Raw genomic sequence first — 22,254 nt, forward strand, 5'->3', positions numbered from 1 at the left:
GCAGCATAACAATACAAGTGTTGGAAGCAACCTAAATGCCCATCAGTAGATGATAGGATCAAAATGTTATCGTACACATACACAATGGAATACTACGCAGCAGAAAGAAAAAAATAACTATTAAACTTCGCGACAGCATGGAAGGAACTGGAGTGCATTATGCTAAGCGAAATAAGCCAGGGGGCGAAAGACAAATAGTATATGATCTCACCTATAAGTGGAATCTAACCAACAATACAAAGATGCAAGGAAAATAATACCAGCAACACTGAAAGGAAAAGAAATCAACAGATACAAGAGGGAAGGAGGGAGGGGCGGTGCGGAAAAGGAAGAGAAGGGGAAAGTCAAGGAACATATAGCAAGGACTCATGGACAAAACCAAAGGGGAAGAGCTGAAGGAGGGAGGGGTGCAAGGGAAAGTGGTGGCGGGGGAGGCAGGGACAAATGTATTTCAAAAAATAAATTAAAATAAAATAAAAAAAGCACAAAACAAAACAAGAAAGAATAGAAAGAGCTCCTCACTGTGGCCCCACACTCATTTACCTAAGAAGTCAGCCAAAATGTCTCATTTATTGTTCATGTTATATGCATGAGAAAGAGCGAGCGTTCCCTGTAGTCATGTCTTTCCAAGGCATACACAGCAGAAGTCCCTGTGCATACAAATTGCCCAGCAGTGCTTCTTGTAGTAGAGTGGAAGAGTGAGGGACTCCTGGGGCAGTGCGTTGTCCCAAAAACGGGCCAAGTAGCAATGGCCTCTGTAGTAGCAATACAAAGTCACCAGCAGCACCTCAGCAGCACAAAGAACAAACATAAAGACTAAGGTACAGTTCTGCACTGCCCACTAATTATGCAGTGTTACATCTAGCTCATACCAAATGGAGAAGCCAAAGAACTTACATGTATGAGCCCCGGACATGAACTAAGGTGGGGAATGCTGGAGGGAGCGGGGTGCAAGGCAGAGGGGAATAAAGGGGAGAAAAATGCGGGACAACTGTAGTATCATAATCAATAAAATATACTTTAAAAAAATAAAAAAAAGAAACGTCAAAGAAATGCCTATAATGTCTATTATATGTCATGTAATCCAAAACATTCTAAAATCTGAGGAAAAATGTGTTTAGAACCACCTAATGTTCAACTTCAATCTGCTTTTTACTTTGTAAAATATTTAGTAAATTGTTTGACCTCTATTAAGCTTACTTTGTCCCAAGCAGGATTTCCACAAACTCTTTTCAAGAGAGGATACAATCCCTAAATTCAAACTTTTTATTATGTAATAAATATAAGTGAATTCAGACAAAATAAATCCTATTAATTTTTTTTAAAAAGACAGCTTGAAACAAATTAAAATGAGAACACAACAAACCAAAATCTGTGGGACAAAAGGAAAGCAATGTTAAGATGGAAATTACATGCCTATCTCAAGAAACAAGAAAGAGCACAAATAAACAGTCTAATTTTATATTCAAAGGAATGTGAAGAACAACAACAATCCAAGCCCAAAGTGAGTAGAAGAAAGGAAATAATACAGATCAGGGCAGAAATAAATGAAATAGATTCTAAAAAGCTATACAAATGATCAATGAATGCAACAGCTAGTTCTTTGCAAAGATAACAAAGATTGATAAACCTTTAACCTGATTCAAGAAGAAAAAAAGAGAGGACCCAAATGAATAAAATCAGAAATGAAAGAGGAGAAATAACATTGACACCAAAGAAATATAAAGGATTGTAACAAAGTATTACTAACAACTTTTACCAATATAATGGACAACCTGGATGATATGTACAAATTCCTAAAAATATAATCTTCCAAAATTAAATCATGAAAGAAAGAATCAGAGAATCTGAATAGGCAGGGTACACCGAGTGATACTGAAGCAGTAATCAAAAAAACTCCCAACAAATAAAAGGCCTGGACTGGAAGGTTTCATAGGTGAATTTTATCAAACACTCCAAAAAGAATTAACACCTCTTTTTCTCAAACTATTCCAAAATGTTCAAAAAGAGGGAAGACTCTCAAACTTATCTTACAAGGCCAGCATTTTCTGAATTCCTAAACCAGATTAAAAACACTACAAGAAAAATTATACGCCAGTATCACTGATGAACATAGATGCTGAAATTGTCAACAAAATATTAGCAAACCAAATACAACAATACATCAAAAAGATCATACAACATCAACACATAAGTTTTACCCTGAGATGCAAGTTTGGTACAATATGCATATATCAATAAATGTGATAAACCACATAAACAAAATGAAGGAAAAAACCACATGATCTTATGAATAGACAAAGAAAAAGCAGCTGAAAAAATCCAACACTCATTTATGATAAAAAGTCTCAGCAAAGTGGGAACAGGGTGAACATACCTCCACATAATAAAGGCCATATGTGACAAACCCATTGCTCAATGGGCAAAAACTACAAACGTTCCTCTTAAGATCAAGAACACAACAGGCATGTCCAGTTTTACTTATCTTATTCAACATAATATTGGACGTTCTAGCCATAGCAGTCAGACAAAAAGAAGAAATAAAAGGCATCAAAATTGGAAAGAAAGAAGGAAAGCTGTCTTTATTTGCAAATTACATTATTCTGTACATAAAGCACCCCACATATTCCACCAAGAAACTACAGGAACTGATAAATATATCCAGCAAAGTAGCAGGATACAAAATAATATCCAGAAATCAGTTGCATTTTTACATGCCAAAATGAATTATCAGAAAGGGAAATTAAGAAAACAATCCCATTCACATTTACTTCAAAAAGAAAAAAAGGACCTAGGAAGAAACCTAACCAAGGATATAAAAGACCTGTACTTGGAAAATTATAAGACAGTAGAGAAAATACAAATTAGTGGAAGCACATACCATCTTCATGGATAGGAAGAATTAACATTATTAAAATGTCCATACTACCCAAAGCAATCTACGCATATATACTGAACACAATTGCTATCAAGATACCAATAGCGTATTTCACAGAAATAGAACTAATATTTCAAAAATGTATATGGAAACAAAAAAGGCCCCAAACAGCAACAGCCATCTTGTGAAAGGAGCACTAAGTTGGGAAAATTACGCTACCTAATATCAAGCTATACTATAAGGCAACAGTAATCAAAACAGCATGGCAAACAAGCAGACACACCGATCAATGGAACAGAATAGAGAACCCAGAAATGAACTCATACCTTTATATAGTCAATTAATATTTGACCAAGGAAGCAAGCACATACAATGGGCTAAAGGTAGTTTATTCAGTAAGTGGTGTTGGGAAAATGGGACAGATACATGGAGAAAAATGAAACTAGACCACCTTTTTATACAACACACAAGAATAAACTGTTTTAACTTAATCACCTCTATAAGGTAAACTCCAACAAGTACAAATGAGAAACTCCAAAACTATTTAAACAGTTCCAGACCAAAAAACAAAATAAATGCCCTAGCTGGTGTGGCTCAGTAGATTGAGCACCCAGCTGTGAGCCAAAGGGTTGTCGGTTCGATTCCCAGCAAAGGGCATATGCCTGGGTTGCAGATCAGGTCCCCAGAAGGCGGCGTGTGCGATGCAACCACACACTGATGCTTCTCTCCCTTGCTTTCTCCCTCCCTTCCCCACTCTATAAATAATAAAAATAAAATAAAAATCTTAAAAATAAGTAAATAAATTTTTCGAAGTCACTTTTAGGGAGCAAAATAATGATAATTAGATCTTATAATTTCTACAAAAAATACAGACCAATATCACGTGTAAATATCAATGTAAAAATATGAAATAAAATTTCAGGAAATATAATCAAACACGACCAAGGAATATGCATTTCAGGAATGCAAGGAGGATTCAATATATTTGTAACTTTTTAAAAAAGATTTTATTTATTTTTCAGACAGAAGAAAAGGAAGCAAGAAAAAGGAGAGCAACATTGCTGTGTGAAAGACACATTGATTGGTTGTCTCTTGCATGCCCCCAAACAGGGCCTGGACCTGCAACACAGGCATTTGCCTTGACTGGGAATTGAAAAGGCGACCTTTTGGTCTGCAGGCCAGAGCTCAACCTACTAAGCCACACCAGCCAGGGCTATAATTAATAAATATAATAAAACTCATATTCATTTTCATAGATGCTGAAAAGATCAACAAAAATTCAATACTCCTAATAAAAACACTCAATAAATAGGAATTGGTGAATACTTTCTAACTGAAATTAAACATATATATATATATATATATATATATATATATATATGTGTGTGTGTGTCTGTGTGTGTGTGTGTGTGTATATATATATATACATATATATATATATATATATATCAAAAGCCAGTAACTAATTTAACAGGGACACACCACAAACAGTTTCGCTAAGTATATAAGGAACAGTAATGTAATAGATGAGAGAAAAAGAATTGGTCAAATGAACTGGAGAGAAGGAAAACTATATTCACAGATGATATGACAGTATATCTAGACAACCCAAAAGAATCAATCATAAGCTAACACAAACAGTAAGACAATTCAGTAAAACAGGATGTAAAACATACAAAAAATCAAGTCTCTACAAAAATAAAAACAATAACCTATTTGAATATATAACAGAAGGGAATATCACATTTCTAACAGCAACAATATTATAAAATATCTTTAGGTAAGTACAAGATATATATGTAACCACTGTACAGATGGCCTTAAGACACTAATTCTCACAAGTAGAATAGAACAAATAAAAAGATATACATACTTTTTTCATGGCCACAATGATTCAGCATTATAAAGACATCAGTTTTTTCCAGTTATTAAAAATTTAATATAACTTCAATAAAAATACAAACTCAAAACTTTGTTAGGCCAGTTGATTCAAAAATACACATGGAAAAAATCAAAGACAAGAATAACAATGAAAATTCCAAGAAAGAAGAATAATGGTGGAGATGGGGGAGAGATGTTATAGAATAACATTGATTAAATGATACAGACAGTAAAATGCAACAGGAAGTCCTAACACATGGCATATCATATAAGTATCATTGGAAATCACTTTTGAAAAGGTGGACTTTTCATAAATGATATTCTGATATAGGTAACTATTTGGGTGGAAAAGTTAGATCTGTAATTTACAACAAACACCGGACAAAATTCCAAATACATGAGAGGCCTAAATATAAAAAATGATACCATACAAGCACTGGAAGAAACTATGAGTAAATTATGAATAGGAATTCTTATAGTCTGGGAATCAGGAAAGCTTTTCTAAAACAATCAAAATCTGGGACTTCAAGAAGGCAGAGGGGTGAGTGTAGGTCACAATGGCCTCCTCCCAGGACAAATCCGAAATTACAACTAAATTGTGGAGAAATCACCTGGAAAACAGTTGAACAATAGCGAAAGGGGAGCCTTAAAACCTTGGACAACAAAGGAATCGGCATCAGAACAACCAACTGGTAACGAGTGTGATAGAGGCTTGAGAAGGTGGACTAGGTGCCCACAGGCGGCAGTGCCAGAGGGATATTGAAATGGCCCCTTGGATCCCCCTGAGAAGAGCAGGGCCTAAACCATAAGTGGGAATCTCTAGCCTACAGCACCAGAGCCCAAAAAGGCACACAGATAACAGCCAGCTGTGAAAAGTGGCAGTGTGCTCTCTGCGAGACAAGTGGCTGGAGACGAAAGGAGCCGTTAAAAGGGCCAATGCAAAAACTTATAGAGACAGCCCTTACCCTGGGCTCCGGTGGAGGAGGGGACAAAGTAGGCTAGAGCCACCTCAGGAGAGACTGGGAAGGGAGGTTTTGGGGAAAAAACTGAGAAAGTGGATGATTGGGTCCTGGTATTGATTCACCCCACCCCCATTTCCACAGCTGCCATCTTGCTAAGGGAGACCACTCCCAGGAGCAGCTACAGCATGAAAGGACACAACTGCCACGATACCAGTAGGCTCAGCGCAGGCCAGGTGTTGGGTAACCCCAACAGTTGAGTACAGAGCAATATTCACATATAGTAGATCCCTGGCTGAAGGGTATGCAGAGTGGTACAGGGACGCTCAAGGAAAGTCTGGCGAAGGAGGAGTTAGGGAGAATACTAAGGGAGCAGCATCCCAATGCTGATTCCTCCCCCACACAGCAGCAGCCATATTGCTCAGGCAGACCACTCCCCTGAGTGGCAGCAGCATGAAAGGACACAATGGCCCTACCCACAGAAGGGACTCGGCCCAGCCTTGACAGCTGAGGACAGAGTGACTAGATTAAAAAATGAAGGACATGGTCACAGACAGTGGATTCCTGAAAGTCTCTAAAACACAGCCTAAGGTCAGAGAGGGTCAACAGTTGACATCATCAGAGGCAGATCCAGAAAGAAAGGAAAAAAAAAGTGGTCTCCTACCATAGAAGTTACACCACAAAGTAAGGAAGTCAAGACAGATAAATTGAAGAAGCAAAAGAAAAAAAGAAGAGTATCACAAATAATGGGATGGAAAAGAAACATCCCTCAGTCAAAGGGAAGGAGCAATCCCCAGAAAGAGAACTAAATGAAAAACAGGCAAGAAAACTATCAGATACAGAGTTCAAAACAAAGGTTCTAAGGAAGCTCAGTGAGCACAGAGAGAATTACCAAAAATTACAGGGAAACTATGAGAAATTTATTGCAAACTGTAACAGCATGAAGAAGAGACATATAAACTATCAATAAGAAGCAATAGGAAATGAAGAATACAATTTCTGAATTGAAGAACGCAGTAGAAGGAATCAGAAGCAGGTTCAATGAAGCAGAGGATCGAATCAGTGAGCTGGAGGACAAGATAGAAGAAAACTCCCAGAGAGAGCAAGAAAATGAAAAAGACTCAAAAACAATGAAGAGGCATACAGGGAAATGCAGGACAACCTGAAACATAATATCTGTATAATAGGGATACCAGAAGGAGAAGAGGCAAAAGGGATAGAGAACTTATTTGAAAAAGTAATGATGGAAAACTTCCCTAATGGGAGCAGAGAAAAAGTCATGCAAGACCAGGAAGCACAGAAGGACCCACTCAAGAGGAACCAAATGAGGTCGACTCCAAGACACATCATCATTAAAATGGCAAACATCAAAGACAGAGAGAGAATCCTAAAGGCAGCAAGGGAGAAACAGGTAGTGACACACAAGGGAGCCCCAATATGGCGAGCAGTGGACTTCTCAACAGAAACACTAAAAGCCAGAACAAGAAATATTTCAAGTAATAAAAAGGAGGGTCCTGCAGCCAAGACAACTCTATCCAGCAAGGCTCTCAATTAAAATGCAAGGTGAAGTAAGGAGTTTCCCAGACAAAAAAAAGCTAAAAGAATACACCTGAACCAAACCAGCACTAAGAAATATGCTAAGGGGACTGCTTTAGATGGAGAATAAAAAGAGTTAGAAAGACAGGATCACAGATACAAAGGGAAAAAAATGAAGTAGTACCTATCAATAGTAACTTTAAATGTAAATGGATTACATGCCCCAATCAAAAGACATAGGATAGCTGAATGGATAAGAAAACATGACCCACACATATCCTGCCTACAAGAGACCTACCTCAGAACAAAGGACCTACACAGACTGAAAGTAAAGGTCAAGAAAATAATCCAAGCAAATGGACAGATAAAAACAGCAGGGGTAGCAATACTTATATCAAACAAAATAGATTTCAAAACAAAGGCCATAAACAAAGACACAGAAGGATATTTTATACTACTCAAAGAAGACTCCATCAAGAAGACAAAAACATTGTAAACATATATGCACCCAAAACAGAAGCACACAAATATGTAAGGAAAATCTTGGAGGACTTCAAAAAAGATATAGACAGTAACACACTGATATTTGAACACCATACTGTCAACAACGGATAGATCTTCCAAACAAAATATCAACAAAGATATTGTGGACTTGAACAACAAATTAGATCAAATGGACTTAACTGACATATATCGGACCTTTCATCCCAAAGAAGCAAAATACACATTCTTTTAAATGCAAAGGGAACATTTTCAAAGATAGACTACATGATAAGACACAAAACAAGACTCAAGAAATTCAGGAAAATTGAAATCAAAACAAGCATTTTCTTGGACCACAAGGGCTTGACAGTAGAAACCATATTCAAGGAAAAAACTCAAAAACATTCAAACTCATGGAGGCTGAATGGCACACTATTAAACAATAAACGGGTCGAAAATGACATTAAAGAACAAATCAAGAAGTTTCTGGAAACAAATGCAAATGACACACAACAGTACAAAACGTATGGGACACAGCCAAAATAGTCCTGAGAGGAAGTTTACAGCAATACAGGCCTACCTCAAAAAGATAGAAATATTTCATATAAAAGACCTAACCCTCCAGCTTCAGGAACCGGAGAAACAACAACAAACAAAGCCCAGAGCAAGTAGAGAAAAGTAAATACTGAAGATCAGAGCAGAACTGAATGACACAGAGACTAAAAGAATGATTCAAAGGATCAACCAATCTAGGAGCTGGTTCTATGAAAAGATAAACAAAACCAACAAGCCTTTAAGCAGAATGATCATGGAGAAAAGGGAGAGGACTCAAATAAATACTATCAGAAATGAAAGAGGAGAAATAACCACGGATACCACAGAAATACAAAGGATTCTAAGAAATTACTATGAGCAACTATATTCCAAGAAATATGAAAAAGTCAATGAAATGGAAAAATTTCTAGAAAAATATAATTTCCAACACTGAATGAAGCAGCAGCAGAAATCTTCAACAGACTGATAACAGCTGGTGAAATAGAAGCAATTGTCAAAATACTCCCAGCACACAAAAGCCCTGGACTGGACATTTTCACAGGAGAATTTCACAAATCATTTAAGGAAGAGCTAACCTGTACACCTCTCAGACTATTACAAAAAATCCATAAGGAGTGAAAACGCCAAAACTTTTTTTTTTTTTTTAAGGTGGTTAAAGATGGCATTTTATTCAAAATCATGCTGGGCATTTAATCTTAGATAACTTTTACATTGAGATAAAATTTTATTTATATATTTATCTATTTATATATTTATTTATTTATTTAAGGTATGAAGTGGATTCTTTTTTTTAATTAATTTATTTTTCCAAAACTCTTTTTCTGAGGCCAGCATCATCTTAATCCTAAAACCAGTTAAAAACATAACAAAAAAAGAAAATCAGGGCCAACACTGCTGATGAAACTAGGCACTAAAATCTTCAACAAATATTGGCAAACCGCATCCAGCAACACATTAAAAAGGTCATACGCTATGATCAAGTGGGATTAATCCCAGGGATGCAAGGATGGTTTAATATTTCCAAATCAATAAAAGTAATATAGCACATAAACAAAAGGAAAGACAAAAACCACATGATCATCTCGATAGATGCAGAAAAAGAATTTGACAAGGTACAGCATCCATTTATGATCAAAACACTCAGCAAAGTGGGAATAAAGGGGGCTCAACTCAACGTAATGAAAGCCATATATGAAAACCTACGGCCGACCTCATATACAATGTGCAAAAACTAAAAGCTTTCCCACTAAGATCAGGCACAAGACAAGGATGTCTACTTCTATTCAACATAGTATTACAAGTCCTTGCCACAGCAATCAGACAAGAAAAAGAAATAAAAGGCATCCAAACTGTAATGGAGGAAGTAAAACTATCATTGTTCACAGATGACATGAGCGTACATGGAAAATCCCTTAGACTTCTCCAGAAAACTACTCCACCTAATAAGTGAATATGGCAAAACAGCAGGATACAAAGTCAATATTCAGAAATTGAAGGCATTTTTGTATACCAAAAATGAAATATCAGAAAAAAAAAACCCTTTTCTATAGTAACAAGAAAATTAAAGTACCTAGGAATAAACTTAACCAAGGAGGTAAAAGACCTATACACACAAAACTATACAACACTGAAGGAAGAAAGGAAAACACAAATAAATGGAAGCATATACCGTGTTCATGAATTGGAAGAATTCACATCATCAAAATGTCCATACAGAGCACCGAGAATCCGTCGGATACTCTCTCAGTTCTCTCCCCAAAGCCTCCTTCCCCAGTCTCTCTTCAGGTGTCTCTAGCCCACTCTGCCCCTGTCTTTGCCAAGACCAGGGTACCACACCAATCCAGTGGCCACTGAGTGGCGGTGGAAGATGGACCAGCCTGAATCGATCTTAAAGGAAGCCATTGAAAACCATCAGAACATGATCAAGCAGTTTAAAGGAGTACCAGGTGTTAAAGAAGAGCGCTTTAAAGAAGGAATGACGGTAAAGCACTGTGCATTATCCCTTGTGGGAGAACCCATCATGTATCCAGAAATTAACAGGTTTTTGGAGCTACTCCATGGGTGTAAAATCTCCAGTTTCCTGGTCACAAATGCACAATTCCCTATGGAAATCAGGAATCTCAAACTGGTGACCCAGCTATATGTCAGTGTGGATGCTAGCACCAAAGATAGCCTGATGGAAATTGACCACCCACTCTTCAAGGACTTCTGGCAAAGATTTCTCGACAGTTTAAAAGCCTTGGCAGCAAAGCAACAGCGTACTGTCTATAGACCGACTCTCGTTAAAGCCTGGAACGTGGATGAGCTCCGAGCCTATGCCAAGCTGGTGTCTGTAGGGAGCCCTGACTTCATCAAAGTGAAGGGTGTTACGTACTGTGGAGAGAGTTCAGCAAGCAGTCATCATGGTCAATGTGCCCTGGCATGAGGAAGTGGTACGCTTTGTCCGTGAATTGGTGGCTCTGATCCCTGACTATGAAATTGCTTGTGAACATGAACATTCCAATTGCCCCCTGATTGCTCACAAGAAGTTTAAGATTGATAGAGAATGGTGGACGTGGACTGATTATAACCGCTTCCAGGAGCTTATTCAGGAATACCAAGACAGTGGTGAATCAAAAACTTTCGGCGCAGAGGATTATATGGCCAAAATGCCTCCCTGGGCATTATTTGGTGCCAGTGAAAGAGGTTTTGATCCCAACGACACAAGACATCAGAGGAAGAACAAATCAAAGGATATTTCGGGTGTTACGACTATCTGAATTTAGGATACTGAAGGACAAAAACTAATGGCCCCAGAGAGTTCTCAGGCTCCACTGTGATTTTTTTTCAAGGACAAATTGCACAAATTATATTTCATACGCAGGAGACTGTGAGGCAGAACATGGGGATGCAAGTCACCTCCTGGGGGTGAAGAGACAGCATCCCCACTTGGAGTTCCACAGCCTCACCATTTCTTTCCAGAACCCAGTCCCTTTCCTATTGTATTTCTGAGAAGAAATTATTTAGGGGATTGGGGAGTATACACAGTCATTATTAGAATTTAACTGACTGTTTATGAATTGTAATTAGTAAGGCTCCTGAGAATGCTGTTCATGAGAGAGTTACACAGAATGAATGTCTTCCTCTTCCCCTTGTGGGCTGTTGGCCTTTGAGGACTGTACTTCCCTGAGGTAAGTGTATCTGCACCAAGATCTCTACCCTCTTCTTATATCTGAAAGTAATTTAGGTTGTCATATTTCTCAATTATTTTTTAAATACTGCATAGATTACTAAAAATTTTTGCTTAGTGCCAACCTTGTTGAATTTGTTTTAAAACTGGACTACATCTCATTCCATTCCCATATAAATTGCCATAGAAAGTAAATATAGGGCTGGATTAGAGTAAAAGCTTTTCTATAAAGAGGAATTGCCTTTTGATGCCATTGAATAATTAGTTTCACAAAAAAACTTTGATACCATGAGTACAATTTGCTTCTTGTTTAAAAAGTTAGTGTGTAGGACTTTTATGAGTCTACATATAACAGGTCTGTCCACCTCCTTTCATTGTTGTAGTCCTGGGTACTTCACTAAGTCTCCTCTTTAAGGTTCAAGTTTTTTCTAATTGTAAACATCATTCATTACTCAATAGTTTTTAAAAGTATCATAGTTATTTTTTAAATTTCTTTATTCTGAAAATTTAATTAATAAAAAATCTTTTGTAGACACCTAAAAAAAAAGTCCATACAGCTCAAAGCAATTTATAGATACAGTGCAATACCTATTAACATACCAATGGTTTATTTCTCAAAGAACAAATATTTTATAAAAATTATATGGAATCATAAACAACCCCAAATAGACGCAGCAATTTTGAGAAAGAAAAACAAAGTAGGAAGAATCATAATACCTGACATCAAACTATATTACAAGGCCACTGTAATCAAGATGGTCTATCACAAGAAGAGACAAAGAGATCAATGGAACAGAATAGACAGCCCAGAAATAAACCCATGTCTTTATGGTCAATCGATATTCGACAAAGGGTGCATATGCATAAAAAGGAGTAAAAATAGCCTCTTCAACAAATGGCATTGGGAGAGGACAGCTACATGCAAAACATTGAAATTCAACTGTCAGCATACACCATACACAAAAATAAACTCAAGATTGATAAAAGACTTAATTATAAGTCACGACACCAAAAAAGAGAGGAGACCATAGGCAAGAAACTCTCAGATATCCCAAGCAGCAATATTTCACCGATATGTCCCCTAGAGCAAGGTACATAAAGGAAAGAATAAACAAATGGGAGTTCATCCAAATAAGAAGCTTCTGCATGACTAAACAAAACATCAGCAAAATAAAACGGGAACCAACCGCATGCGAAAATATATTTGACAATGATACCTCAGACAGGAGTTTGATCTCCAAAATATATTAAGAACTCATACAACTCCACTCCAGAAGACAAACAATAGAATTAAAAAATGGCAAAGGACCTGAACAGACACTTCTCCAAGGACGACATACACAGGGCCCAGAGACATATGAAAGGATGCTCAGCATCATTAGCCATCAGAGAAATGCAAATTAAAACCACAATGAGATACCACTTCGCACTGGTCGGAATGGCCACCATAAATAAATCAACAAACAACGGGTGCCGGCAAGGTTGTGGAGAAAAGGGAACCCCAGTACACTGTTGGTGGGAATGCAGATTGGTACAGCCACTGTGGAAAACAGTTTGGAATTTCCTCAAAAAGATAAAAACTGGAACTCCCTTTTCACCCAGTGATTCCACTGCTGGGACTATACCCTAAGAATCCCTATACACAAATCCAAAAGAACTTACGTACTCTAATGTTCATAGCAGCACAATTTACAATAGCCAAGTCCTGGAAGCAACCTAAGGGCCCTTCAGTACACGCATGGATCAAAAAACGATGGTACATTTACAAAATGGAATACTATGCAGCAGAAGGAAAGAAAAGAGCTACTATCCTGACGATGGCATGGATGGAACTGGAGAGCATTACGCCAAGTGAAATAAGCCAGGCGGTGAAAGATAAATACCATATTATCTCACCTATAAGTGGAAGCTAGCTAACAAAGCAAGCAGGCAAGGAAAATACAACCAGCAACATTGAAAGAAAGAAGAAACAAACAGTGGACGGGAGGGCATAAAGGAGGGGAGTAACAGGGAGGGGAAGAGGAAGGGTCAGATCAAGGAACAGGGGTGAAGGACACATGGACAGAGCCAAGGTGGGGAAGGATTGATCGGTGGAGGTGGGATGGGTGGGGCAGGGGAAAGTGGTGGCAGGTAAATGGAGTCAAATGTACCGGAAAAGTAAAAAAAAAAGAAATAAATAAATTAAAAAATATAAAACAATCATACTCTGGAAGCAATAAGAGAAGAGAGAGAGATATCTGATTATGTAAAAACAAAACACTTCATGACAAATCAAAAACCTGATGGCAAAAGATATCAACAAAGTCAAAGAAGAAGCACACATACCTATAAATTATACAAAGAACTCTAAAAACAATCAAGAAAAAGGGACCAGAAACCAATAGAAAAAAAGTATCAAAAACATAAACAGTTCATAGAAAAAGAGTCATATAATTCCAAGTTACATGAAAACACACTCAACATCATTCATATGAGAAACATAAATTAAAACCACATAGAGATAATAAATTCCATTTATCAGACTGTCAAAAGTTCAACTTGTGGGCAATATACTCTGTTAGTGAATTTGTAGAGAAATAGGTTATTTTCAAGTTTCTTACTAATGGAATTGGAAAATGATATAACCTCTATGGAGAGTGATTTAATAATATCTAACAAAATCACATATATTTTTACTTTTTTATCCTCAAATTCTGTATCTAGGATTCTACCAAGATAAAATGCCCAAAGTACAAAAGGAGTACACACAAGGTTATTTTTATACTGTATAATAGGAAAAGCTTTCAAGTAACATCAAAATAAGAAAGAAATCTACTGATACTGATAAGATACACTAGAAACAAAGAAAATGTAAGTCTTTTCTGAGTATACTTTTTTAAATAGACAACATCTTTCATCATCACCGGCAGATCCAGAAAGTAAAAACAGCAGTCTCCAACCATAGAAGTACACACCACAAAGTCAGGAAATCAAGACAGATCAACTTAGGAAGTAGAAGCAAAAGAGCAGAGTCTCACAAATAATGGGAAAACAAAGAAATACGCCCCACTCGAAGGGAAAGAAGGAATCCCCAGAAAGAGAACTAAATGAAATAGAGGCAAGGAAACTATCAGACATTGAGTTCAAAACAAGGAAGCTCAATGAGCTCCATGAGATCAGAGAGAACTACCAAAAATTACAGTGAAGCTACAAGGAACTTACTGCAAACTATAACAGCATGAAAAAGGACACAGAAATTATCAACAAGAGAGAAGAGGAAATGAAGAATACAATTTCTGAATTGAAGAACACAGTAGAAGGGAATCAAAAGCAGTCTAGATGAAGCTGAGGACCAAATCAGCCAGCTGGAGGACAAGGTAGAAAAAAGCTCCCAGAAAGAGCAAGAAATGGAAAAAAGACTCTAAAAGAATGAGGAGACATTTAGGGAAAGGCAGGACAACATGAAACATAATAATATCCCTATAATAGGGATATTAGAAGGAGAAGAGGATGAGGAAGAGATAGAGAACCTGTTGGAAAAAGTAAAGATGGAATATTTCCCTCATTAGAGGAGAGAAAAAGTCACACAAGTCCAGGAAGCACAGAGGGCCTCATTCAAGAGAAACCCAATGAGTCCGACTACAAGACACAGCATCATTAAAATGGCAAATACCAAAGACAGAGAGAAAATCCTAAAGGCAGCAAGATTGAAAGAGGTAGTAACATATAAGGGAACCCCGGTATGGTTTCCACCTGACTTTTCAACAGAAACACTAGAAGCCAGAAGGGAATGGCAAGAAATATTCCAAGTCATGAAAAGCAAAGGCCTGCAACCAAGACTGCTCTACCCAGCAAGGCTCTTGATTAAAATGGAAAGCAAAATAAGGAGTTTCCCAGACAAAAGACTGCTAAAACACTACACCTCCACCAAACCAGCACTGCAAAATATGCTAAAGGAACTGCTTTAAGATGAAGAAAAAGTTTCTATGAATACCTAGTTCCTTTCAGAGTTGCCAATACTTGATATTACCAATATTTTTAATACTCATTAATCTGATTGTGACAATGATGTTACTTTAATTGTTCCTTTATTATTTGTTGAAACTAAACCTTTTTTTATATATATTTCTTGCCCATTTCTATTATTTTTAAAAAAGCTTTAAATGACTTTTTGGTATTCTTTATCCATTTATTGATTAAAGGTTTGTAGAATTTTTTCCCTAAATAATACCAAAAAAAAAAACCCCCTATTAACCATGTTTTAGATGTGTCGCAAATATTTTCCTATTCTATTCCTTGTCCTTTAACTTTTCTATATGTATATTACTATATAGTTAAATGTTTAATATAGGTATATTGTCAATATTTATAGCTTCTGGGTTAGAATATTTTACTTCAGGTCATGAAAAATATTAGTTCTATTTTCTTCTAAAACTCCTTAGATTCTACATATTGATTTTTAACTCATCTGAATATTTCTTGTAGAATGTGTGAAATAGGGCTCTATATTTGTTTTATTTCAAGTAATAGTGGTCCATGCACCTTATTTGTTGAATAAGCCTTATTTTACCCATTGATCTGAAATATGAACTTAATCATATATTATATTGTTAGACAGATATATGTTTGTCTCTGGAATGCTCATTATATTTCATTGATCTATTTGATTATTTCTGTGCTGGTGTCATGGTGGTTTAATTGCTGAGACTTTATAATGGTTTTAAATTTTTTAAATATTTTATAATTAACTTTGACATTTAAAAAATAAATAAAATAAATCTGGATTTATGAAAGAAAGAGAGTGATGGAACTGCTATCTTTTACGACAACATGGACAGAACTGGAGAATATTAAGTGAAATAAGCCAGTTGGTGAAAGACAAATACCATATGATCTCACCTATAAGTGGACTCTTATCAACAAAATAAACTAGCGAACAAAATAAACCACAGGCACAGAAACATGAAGCAGACTGAAAGTTACCACAGGGGAGGGGGAAAGAGGACAATGGTGGAAAAAAGGGGAAGGTACTAGACAAAGAACATGTATAAATGACCCATGGACATGGGCAACAGAGTGGGAATTGACTGTGGGAGCGGAGGTGAGGGTGGGGTGGGTGGAAGGGGGAAAAGGGGTAAAAATTGAGACAACTATAATAGAATAAACATGATTTATAAATTAAAAAATAAAAATAAAAATGAAAAAAGGACAGAGAGTTTTAGAAGCAGTAAGAGATTATCAGTTACCTAAAATAAATAAATAAATAAATAAATAAATAAATAAAGTTTTGACTTCTGAACCATGTAAATGTTCTATTGTCCTCTAAATATACTGAAAATTGGGGGGGGGGGGAATACATAAAACTGAAAGTAAAATGAAACCAATTATATAGTAAATTGGTAACATACCATAATAAAATAACTGTTTCAAGTAACTTTTAAAGACAGTATTATGACCCTTATAGGATATACTTTAAAATCAAAAGAACTGTGAAGAATATTCAGTCACTTTATTGTCAAAAGTAAAATTGGTATAGTAATGTGTTAATGTTATTCATAACTAAGTCCTTTAAAAAATAAAGATGTTAGGAAAAAATTCTGTAACATTACATTTGAACAGAAAATATTAATTATGAGTTTAATGACATACAATTATTTTTCTAACTCTCTTCATTGAAAAATTCTAGGAGGAAAGACACCGCAGAAGCAAATCTAGTGCCCAGATCATGATTTCTACATGGCATTTCTCACTAAAAGAAATTAGACCTCGAATAAATAGATTAATCCTACGACTTAGGCAGGGAAAGTAAAGGCTCATCTTGTACTAGATAGTAAGAAAGGACTCAAAGATGATTTCAAACCCACTGACTAAATATGGAATTATTTGAATAGGGAAAAAGTATTGAAGACTAATTGGAAAAAAGTAAGTAACAATCCAGAGGCTACAGTGATATTACAAAAACTTTTTTAAAAAACTTTTCATAATTGGAATAGACTATACCAATTCTTGTGAAAACTGATAATTAAACAGAAAGATTTACGTATATGTTTATTTTTTTAATCAAGACTTTCTGGAGAACATGTCTTCATTCTTTGTTCATATAGGAAAGTTTATTTTTACAGAAGAATGACAACTAATAAATGCAAGGAATAATATTTTAAAATTTTAAAAATTTTAAAAAATGTTAAAAATAATTTTGCTACCCCAAGTAAAATTATTTAATAAATGAAATATACCTGTTAGTTTAAAGATTGTTGGGAGACAGGATTTATCCATAAGCCAAAATGTCATTCTACTTGCTAATTGCAAAGGAAAAACATAACCTTACAATAGAAGGATCTAGTAGCAGGCACCACCTTAACAAATGACAACATCTCCAGTGGTAGAATAAACTGACAATAAGAATCTGCTAATGTGATGCAGTTGAATTATGCAATTTCACCTAATAGATATTTTGGCAAAAACATGTGACCTGAATCAACACTTTAGACCCAACTTTCAGTTTACAAGAGATAAAGGAGATTAAATAAGTAGTTAAATGGCACCAAGAGAAAACAATCAAATAAATCCAACACATAGGACAAGAAGTTAGTTTTGGATAAGAATACAATCACAAAAGACATCTGGTTATGGTGTAAGCAGAAAAAGGAACTATATAGTATAAAAAACAATATATTAAAAACAAATGGAGAGAGCTGAGGGTGCAAGGGGGTTTAAAGAAACTAAATTCAGGAACACAAGACCTATCCTGATAGAAAGGCATCACAGCCATTTTGGGCATTTGTTGAAATACTGCATGGGATGCAAAGGATCAAGCCTTCCATGGTAGAGGAATTCTGTTTTATTATACAGAAACCAGCAGAGACTTTAATGCCTGCTTAGAATGGTGTAACAGACGGGAATGCTTAAGAAACCCAAATGCAGAGATTATTCTATTATCCTTCTGGTTACCTCCACAGCTTTCTTTCTTCAAGTATACGGGCAGCAATAGAGGCTTGGAGTGGAACTAAAAGCAGAGAAAATTCTCTGCACTCTTCCTTGGGCTTAAGTAAAAGAGTCCTAGAGGATGGCATTTATAATATACATAAAACGGGACTCACCCTCAAAGCATCTGATGCCAAAGGTGAACTGAAAGTGTCTAAAGAGGTAATCCACCTCTCAATCCATGTTAATATCTGATGGGATCAAAATGTTCTTTCATCCTAGCTGCCTATCAGAAAAAAGCATTCCTTCGCTAGGAAAAAATAATTATTTACACTAGTCTCCTCTAAATACAAGGCCAGTCTATATATTTTTAAAAATTACCAGTCATAAATGAAGCAAATAAAGATGATCCATAACCAAAAATATAAAAATTAAAAAAAAGCCCAGCTGGAAGAAACAGACCCAGATAAACTACATGTTGGAAAAAGGAGACAAGGAGTTTAAAATAATTGTTTTAATTTTTTTAATAGAGAAAAAAAGATTAATTGAATAGATGAAAATATGGAGAACTTCAACAGAAAAATGAACTCTCTGTATAAGAGCACAATAATAATTACAGGAAAATTAAGAAAAATAATGTCTTGAAAACACCTCTCTTGGTAGTTGAAAAAATGAAAAGCCAAAAAGAAAAACTAGTGAGGAAATACAGAAAATGTTATTAACCACCTTGAACCAATAATCACAAACTACAGAATGTGACCTATTTCACAAATCAACATACATTTACCTAAAAATTCAATGTTAATGGAAAACAAAAACATGAACCTGAAGAAAATCACCAAATGCAATGCATGCGCCCTAACTGGATTTAGAGAAACAAATTATAAAGTACATTTTGGGGACAATAAGAAAAATATGAATTTATGAACAGGATATTTTAGGGAATTACTGTTGTCTTGCTGTAATGACGGTATTGTGAATATGCAGAGGAATGTCCCTATTTTTAGAGGTATTAGGTTGAAATGTTATCTGCTATTTACTTTCAAATGGCTCAGTAAATAGTGTGCATGTTTCTCTGTGCAAAGTGTTAAAAAAGGCAAACTGTTTAATTAAACATACAATTACATCTTTATATTATATTTTTTTCTAGTTTTTAATCCTTGGTATTACAAATAAAATTCTAGTATTTCTTGAAGGAAATCTTATGCAGAATTCTTCAAGCCCACCAGTCAACAAAATCTTAAGAAGGTAATGTCGGTAAGACTTACCTCACATGCCATTCCTATAAGGATTTAAGTACAAATAACTCGAAACAAACTTTTGTCAAACCCTTTTTAAAGCCCATGTTAGCTTTCAAAGTGACACTGCTGTTTCAGAACTATCAACAGAGAAAGAAATTACATATAATTAAGTTAGAATTATAGATAAGTCAAGTCTCACTATTGTTTTGAAGACTTTTCCCCCAACCTTCTTTTAAGTTTAAAGTAGAAGTTTGAAAACTCCTCTTGGGATTCCTTCTCACAGTAAAATCTTTTTACCATAGTTTGCCACTGTTCTTTTTCAGCAGTTTGACCTAACTTCTTATTAATCTACTTTTTCAGCAGTTTTACCTAAAAAATGACCTCTTTCAGAAAACATGTGTATACAATAACTATTGATAAAAATACATATCTAAGGAAAAAGAAGAGTGAAGTGTAAGCAGGTTCATTATTCAAATGGAAGGTACAACACAAGCAAATACTCCAATGAGAGTACCACCTATGTGGGAGGTGGGGGGTGGGTAGGGCAGGGGAGAATAATGGGGGGGAAATGGGGACAACTGTAACTGAACAACAATTAAAAAAAAGAGAGAAAGAATACCACCTATCAAAGTCCATTGAAGAAATAAAGTCTGAGAGCTTGTCTTACATACTGTAATACTAATTTAAAAGCAGAGCTGTTAAGAGCCAAGAATGATGGCCTTAAATAGTAATGATGCTGATTTCCTCATAGATTACATTATTATTTTTGGGTTACAAGGGAAATGTTTGGTTTAGTAGTATGCTTGATACTCCTAGCTGAGGGAGAAAATGTATATTCTGTAGGAAAGTCAGATTTATAACCATTCTCTCTGTAGAATCAAACCAACCCCCCCCCCAAATTTTAATTCCAAGCATCCTATCTCCTATTATTTCATTCCTTTCTATAGTTCCCCCGACTCCACAGTTCTTCGTTTCCAGAACCCAGTAAGGGTACCTGCCATCTTTTCATTGCTCCTCACCCTCCTCACATTCAACTTCCTTCTTACATGCTGTCATAATCATCACAATGTATACACCATCATCTCTTTTGTCTCTAAGTCATTATACTTATTTGAGCATTAATCCTACTATACTGTCCTATGTATTCACTCACTTCTTCACTCTCCAAGAAAAACTATTTCACTATAACTTTGTGCTTTGATTGTTGCAGTAGCCTCCAACCTGGTTTCTTTACTTATACCCTTGTGCCCTTCCCATAGTCTACCTTAACACAGTAATTAATTCTTAATAATTACTGACATTTTAAAATGCTAATAAAAACCTATCACTCCTCTTCTTAAAACATCCAATGACCTCATGAGAAACCTCATGTACAATAAAAAGCCCCTACAAAAATCTTCATGCCCTACAAAATCTAGCAGTTTTTTTTTAAAAAGAAAATATTTTATTTAATTTTAGAGGAGAAAGGAGGGAGAAAGAGGAGAGGAACATCAATGTGTGGTTGCCTCTTGTGTGCTCCCTACTGGGTACCTGGCAGGCAACCCAGGTATGTGCCCTGTCTGTGGATCAATCCAGTGACTCTTTGGTTCACAGGCCAGCATTCAAACCACTGAGCCACAGCAGCCACGGCATGTTTTTATTGTTGTTGTTGTTCCATTTTCTCCCCACCACTGTCCCCCGCCGCACCCTCAATCCTACTCCCCATCTTTGGCTTTGTCCGTGGCTCTTCTATATATGTTCCTTGATGACCCTTCACTTTCTTTTTCCCATTAGCCCACCCCCCTCCAATCCCTCTGGTTATTGTCAGTTTGTTCTTTATTTCAATGTCTCTGGTTATGTTTTGCTTGCTTGTCTGTTTTGTTGATTAGGTTCCACTTATAGGTGAAAGACATATGGTATTTGTCTTTCACTGCCTGGCTTATTTCACTTAGCATAATGCTCCCCAGTTCCATCCATGCTGTCGTGATGGATAGGAGCTCCTTTCTTTTTGCTACACAGTATTCCATTGTGTAAATGTACCATAGCTTTTTGATTCACTCACTCATCGATGGACACTTAGGCTGCTTCCAGCACTTGGCTATTATAAACTGTGCTGCTATGAATATTGGAATACACAGGTTCTTTTGAATTGGTGTTTCAGGGAAGACAAACAATCCAATTAAAAAAGGGGAAAAGGACTTAAACAGACACTTCTCCAAGGAGGACATACAGAGGGCCCAGAGACATATAAAAGGATGCTCAGCATCAATAGCCACGAGAGAAGCAAATTATAACCACGAGATACAACTTCACACTGGTCAGAATGGCCATCACAAACAAAATCAACAAACAACAAGTGCTGGTGAGGTTGTGGAGAAAAAGGAACACTAGTGCACTGTTGGTGGAATGCAGGCTGGTACAGCCACTGTGGAAAACAATATGGAATTTCCTCAAAACACTAAAAATCTAGCTGTTTATTATCTTATTTTTGACCACCCTCCCTCTCTCATTCTGCTCTAGCCACACAGGTTAGACTCCTAACACACTCTAGCCATACACTCCTTTCTCTTTCTGAAACATTTCAGCATGCTCCTGCCTCAAGGCCTTTAGACTTGAGGGATCTTGAGCTTTCACTTCCTTCAGGTCTTTTACACATATCATTTCAGTGAG

General features: G+C 36.2%; 2 protein-coding genes across 2 annotated transcripts in view; one reads left to right on the forward strand and one right to left on the reverse strand.

Annotated features, from left to right (window-relative positions):
* The window catches only part of BMT2 (base methyltransferase of 25S rRNA 2 homolog), a 199,318-nt gene that overhangs the window by 148,593 nt on the left and 28,471 nt on the right, over positions 1-22,254 (reverse strand). The gene's annotated exons all lie outside the window — the stretch shown is intronic.
* On the forward strand, positions 10,150-11,051 carry LOC129062919 (S-adenosyl-L-methionine-dependent tRNA 4-demethylwyosine synthase TYW1-like). The gene is given in 2 exon segments (XM_054563932.1): positions 10,150-10,689; positions 10,691-11,051. Coding segments are annotated over 2 exon segments (891 nt in total). The 5' UTR covers positions 10,150-10,159.

The sequence above is a fragment of the Pteronotus mesoamericanus genome, unplaced genomic scaffold, assembly GCF_021234165.1.
Source record: "Pteronotus mesoamericanus isolate MK-2021 breed Mesoamerican mustached bat unplaced genomic scaffold, CSHL_Meso_final scaffold_85, whole genome shotgun sequence".
NCBI lineage: Eukaryota > Metazoa > Chordata > Mammalia > Chiroptera > Mormoopidae > Pteronotus > Pteronotus mesoamericanus.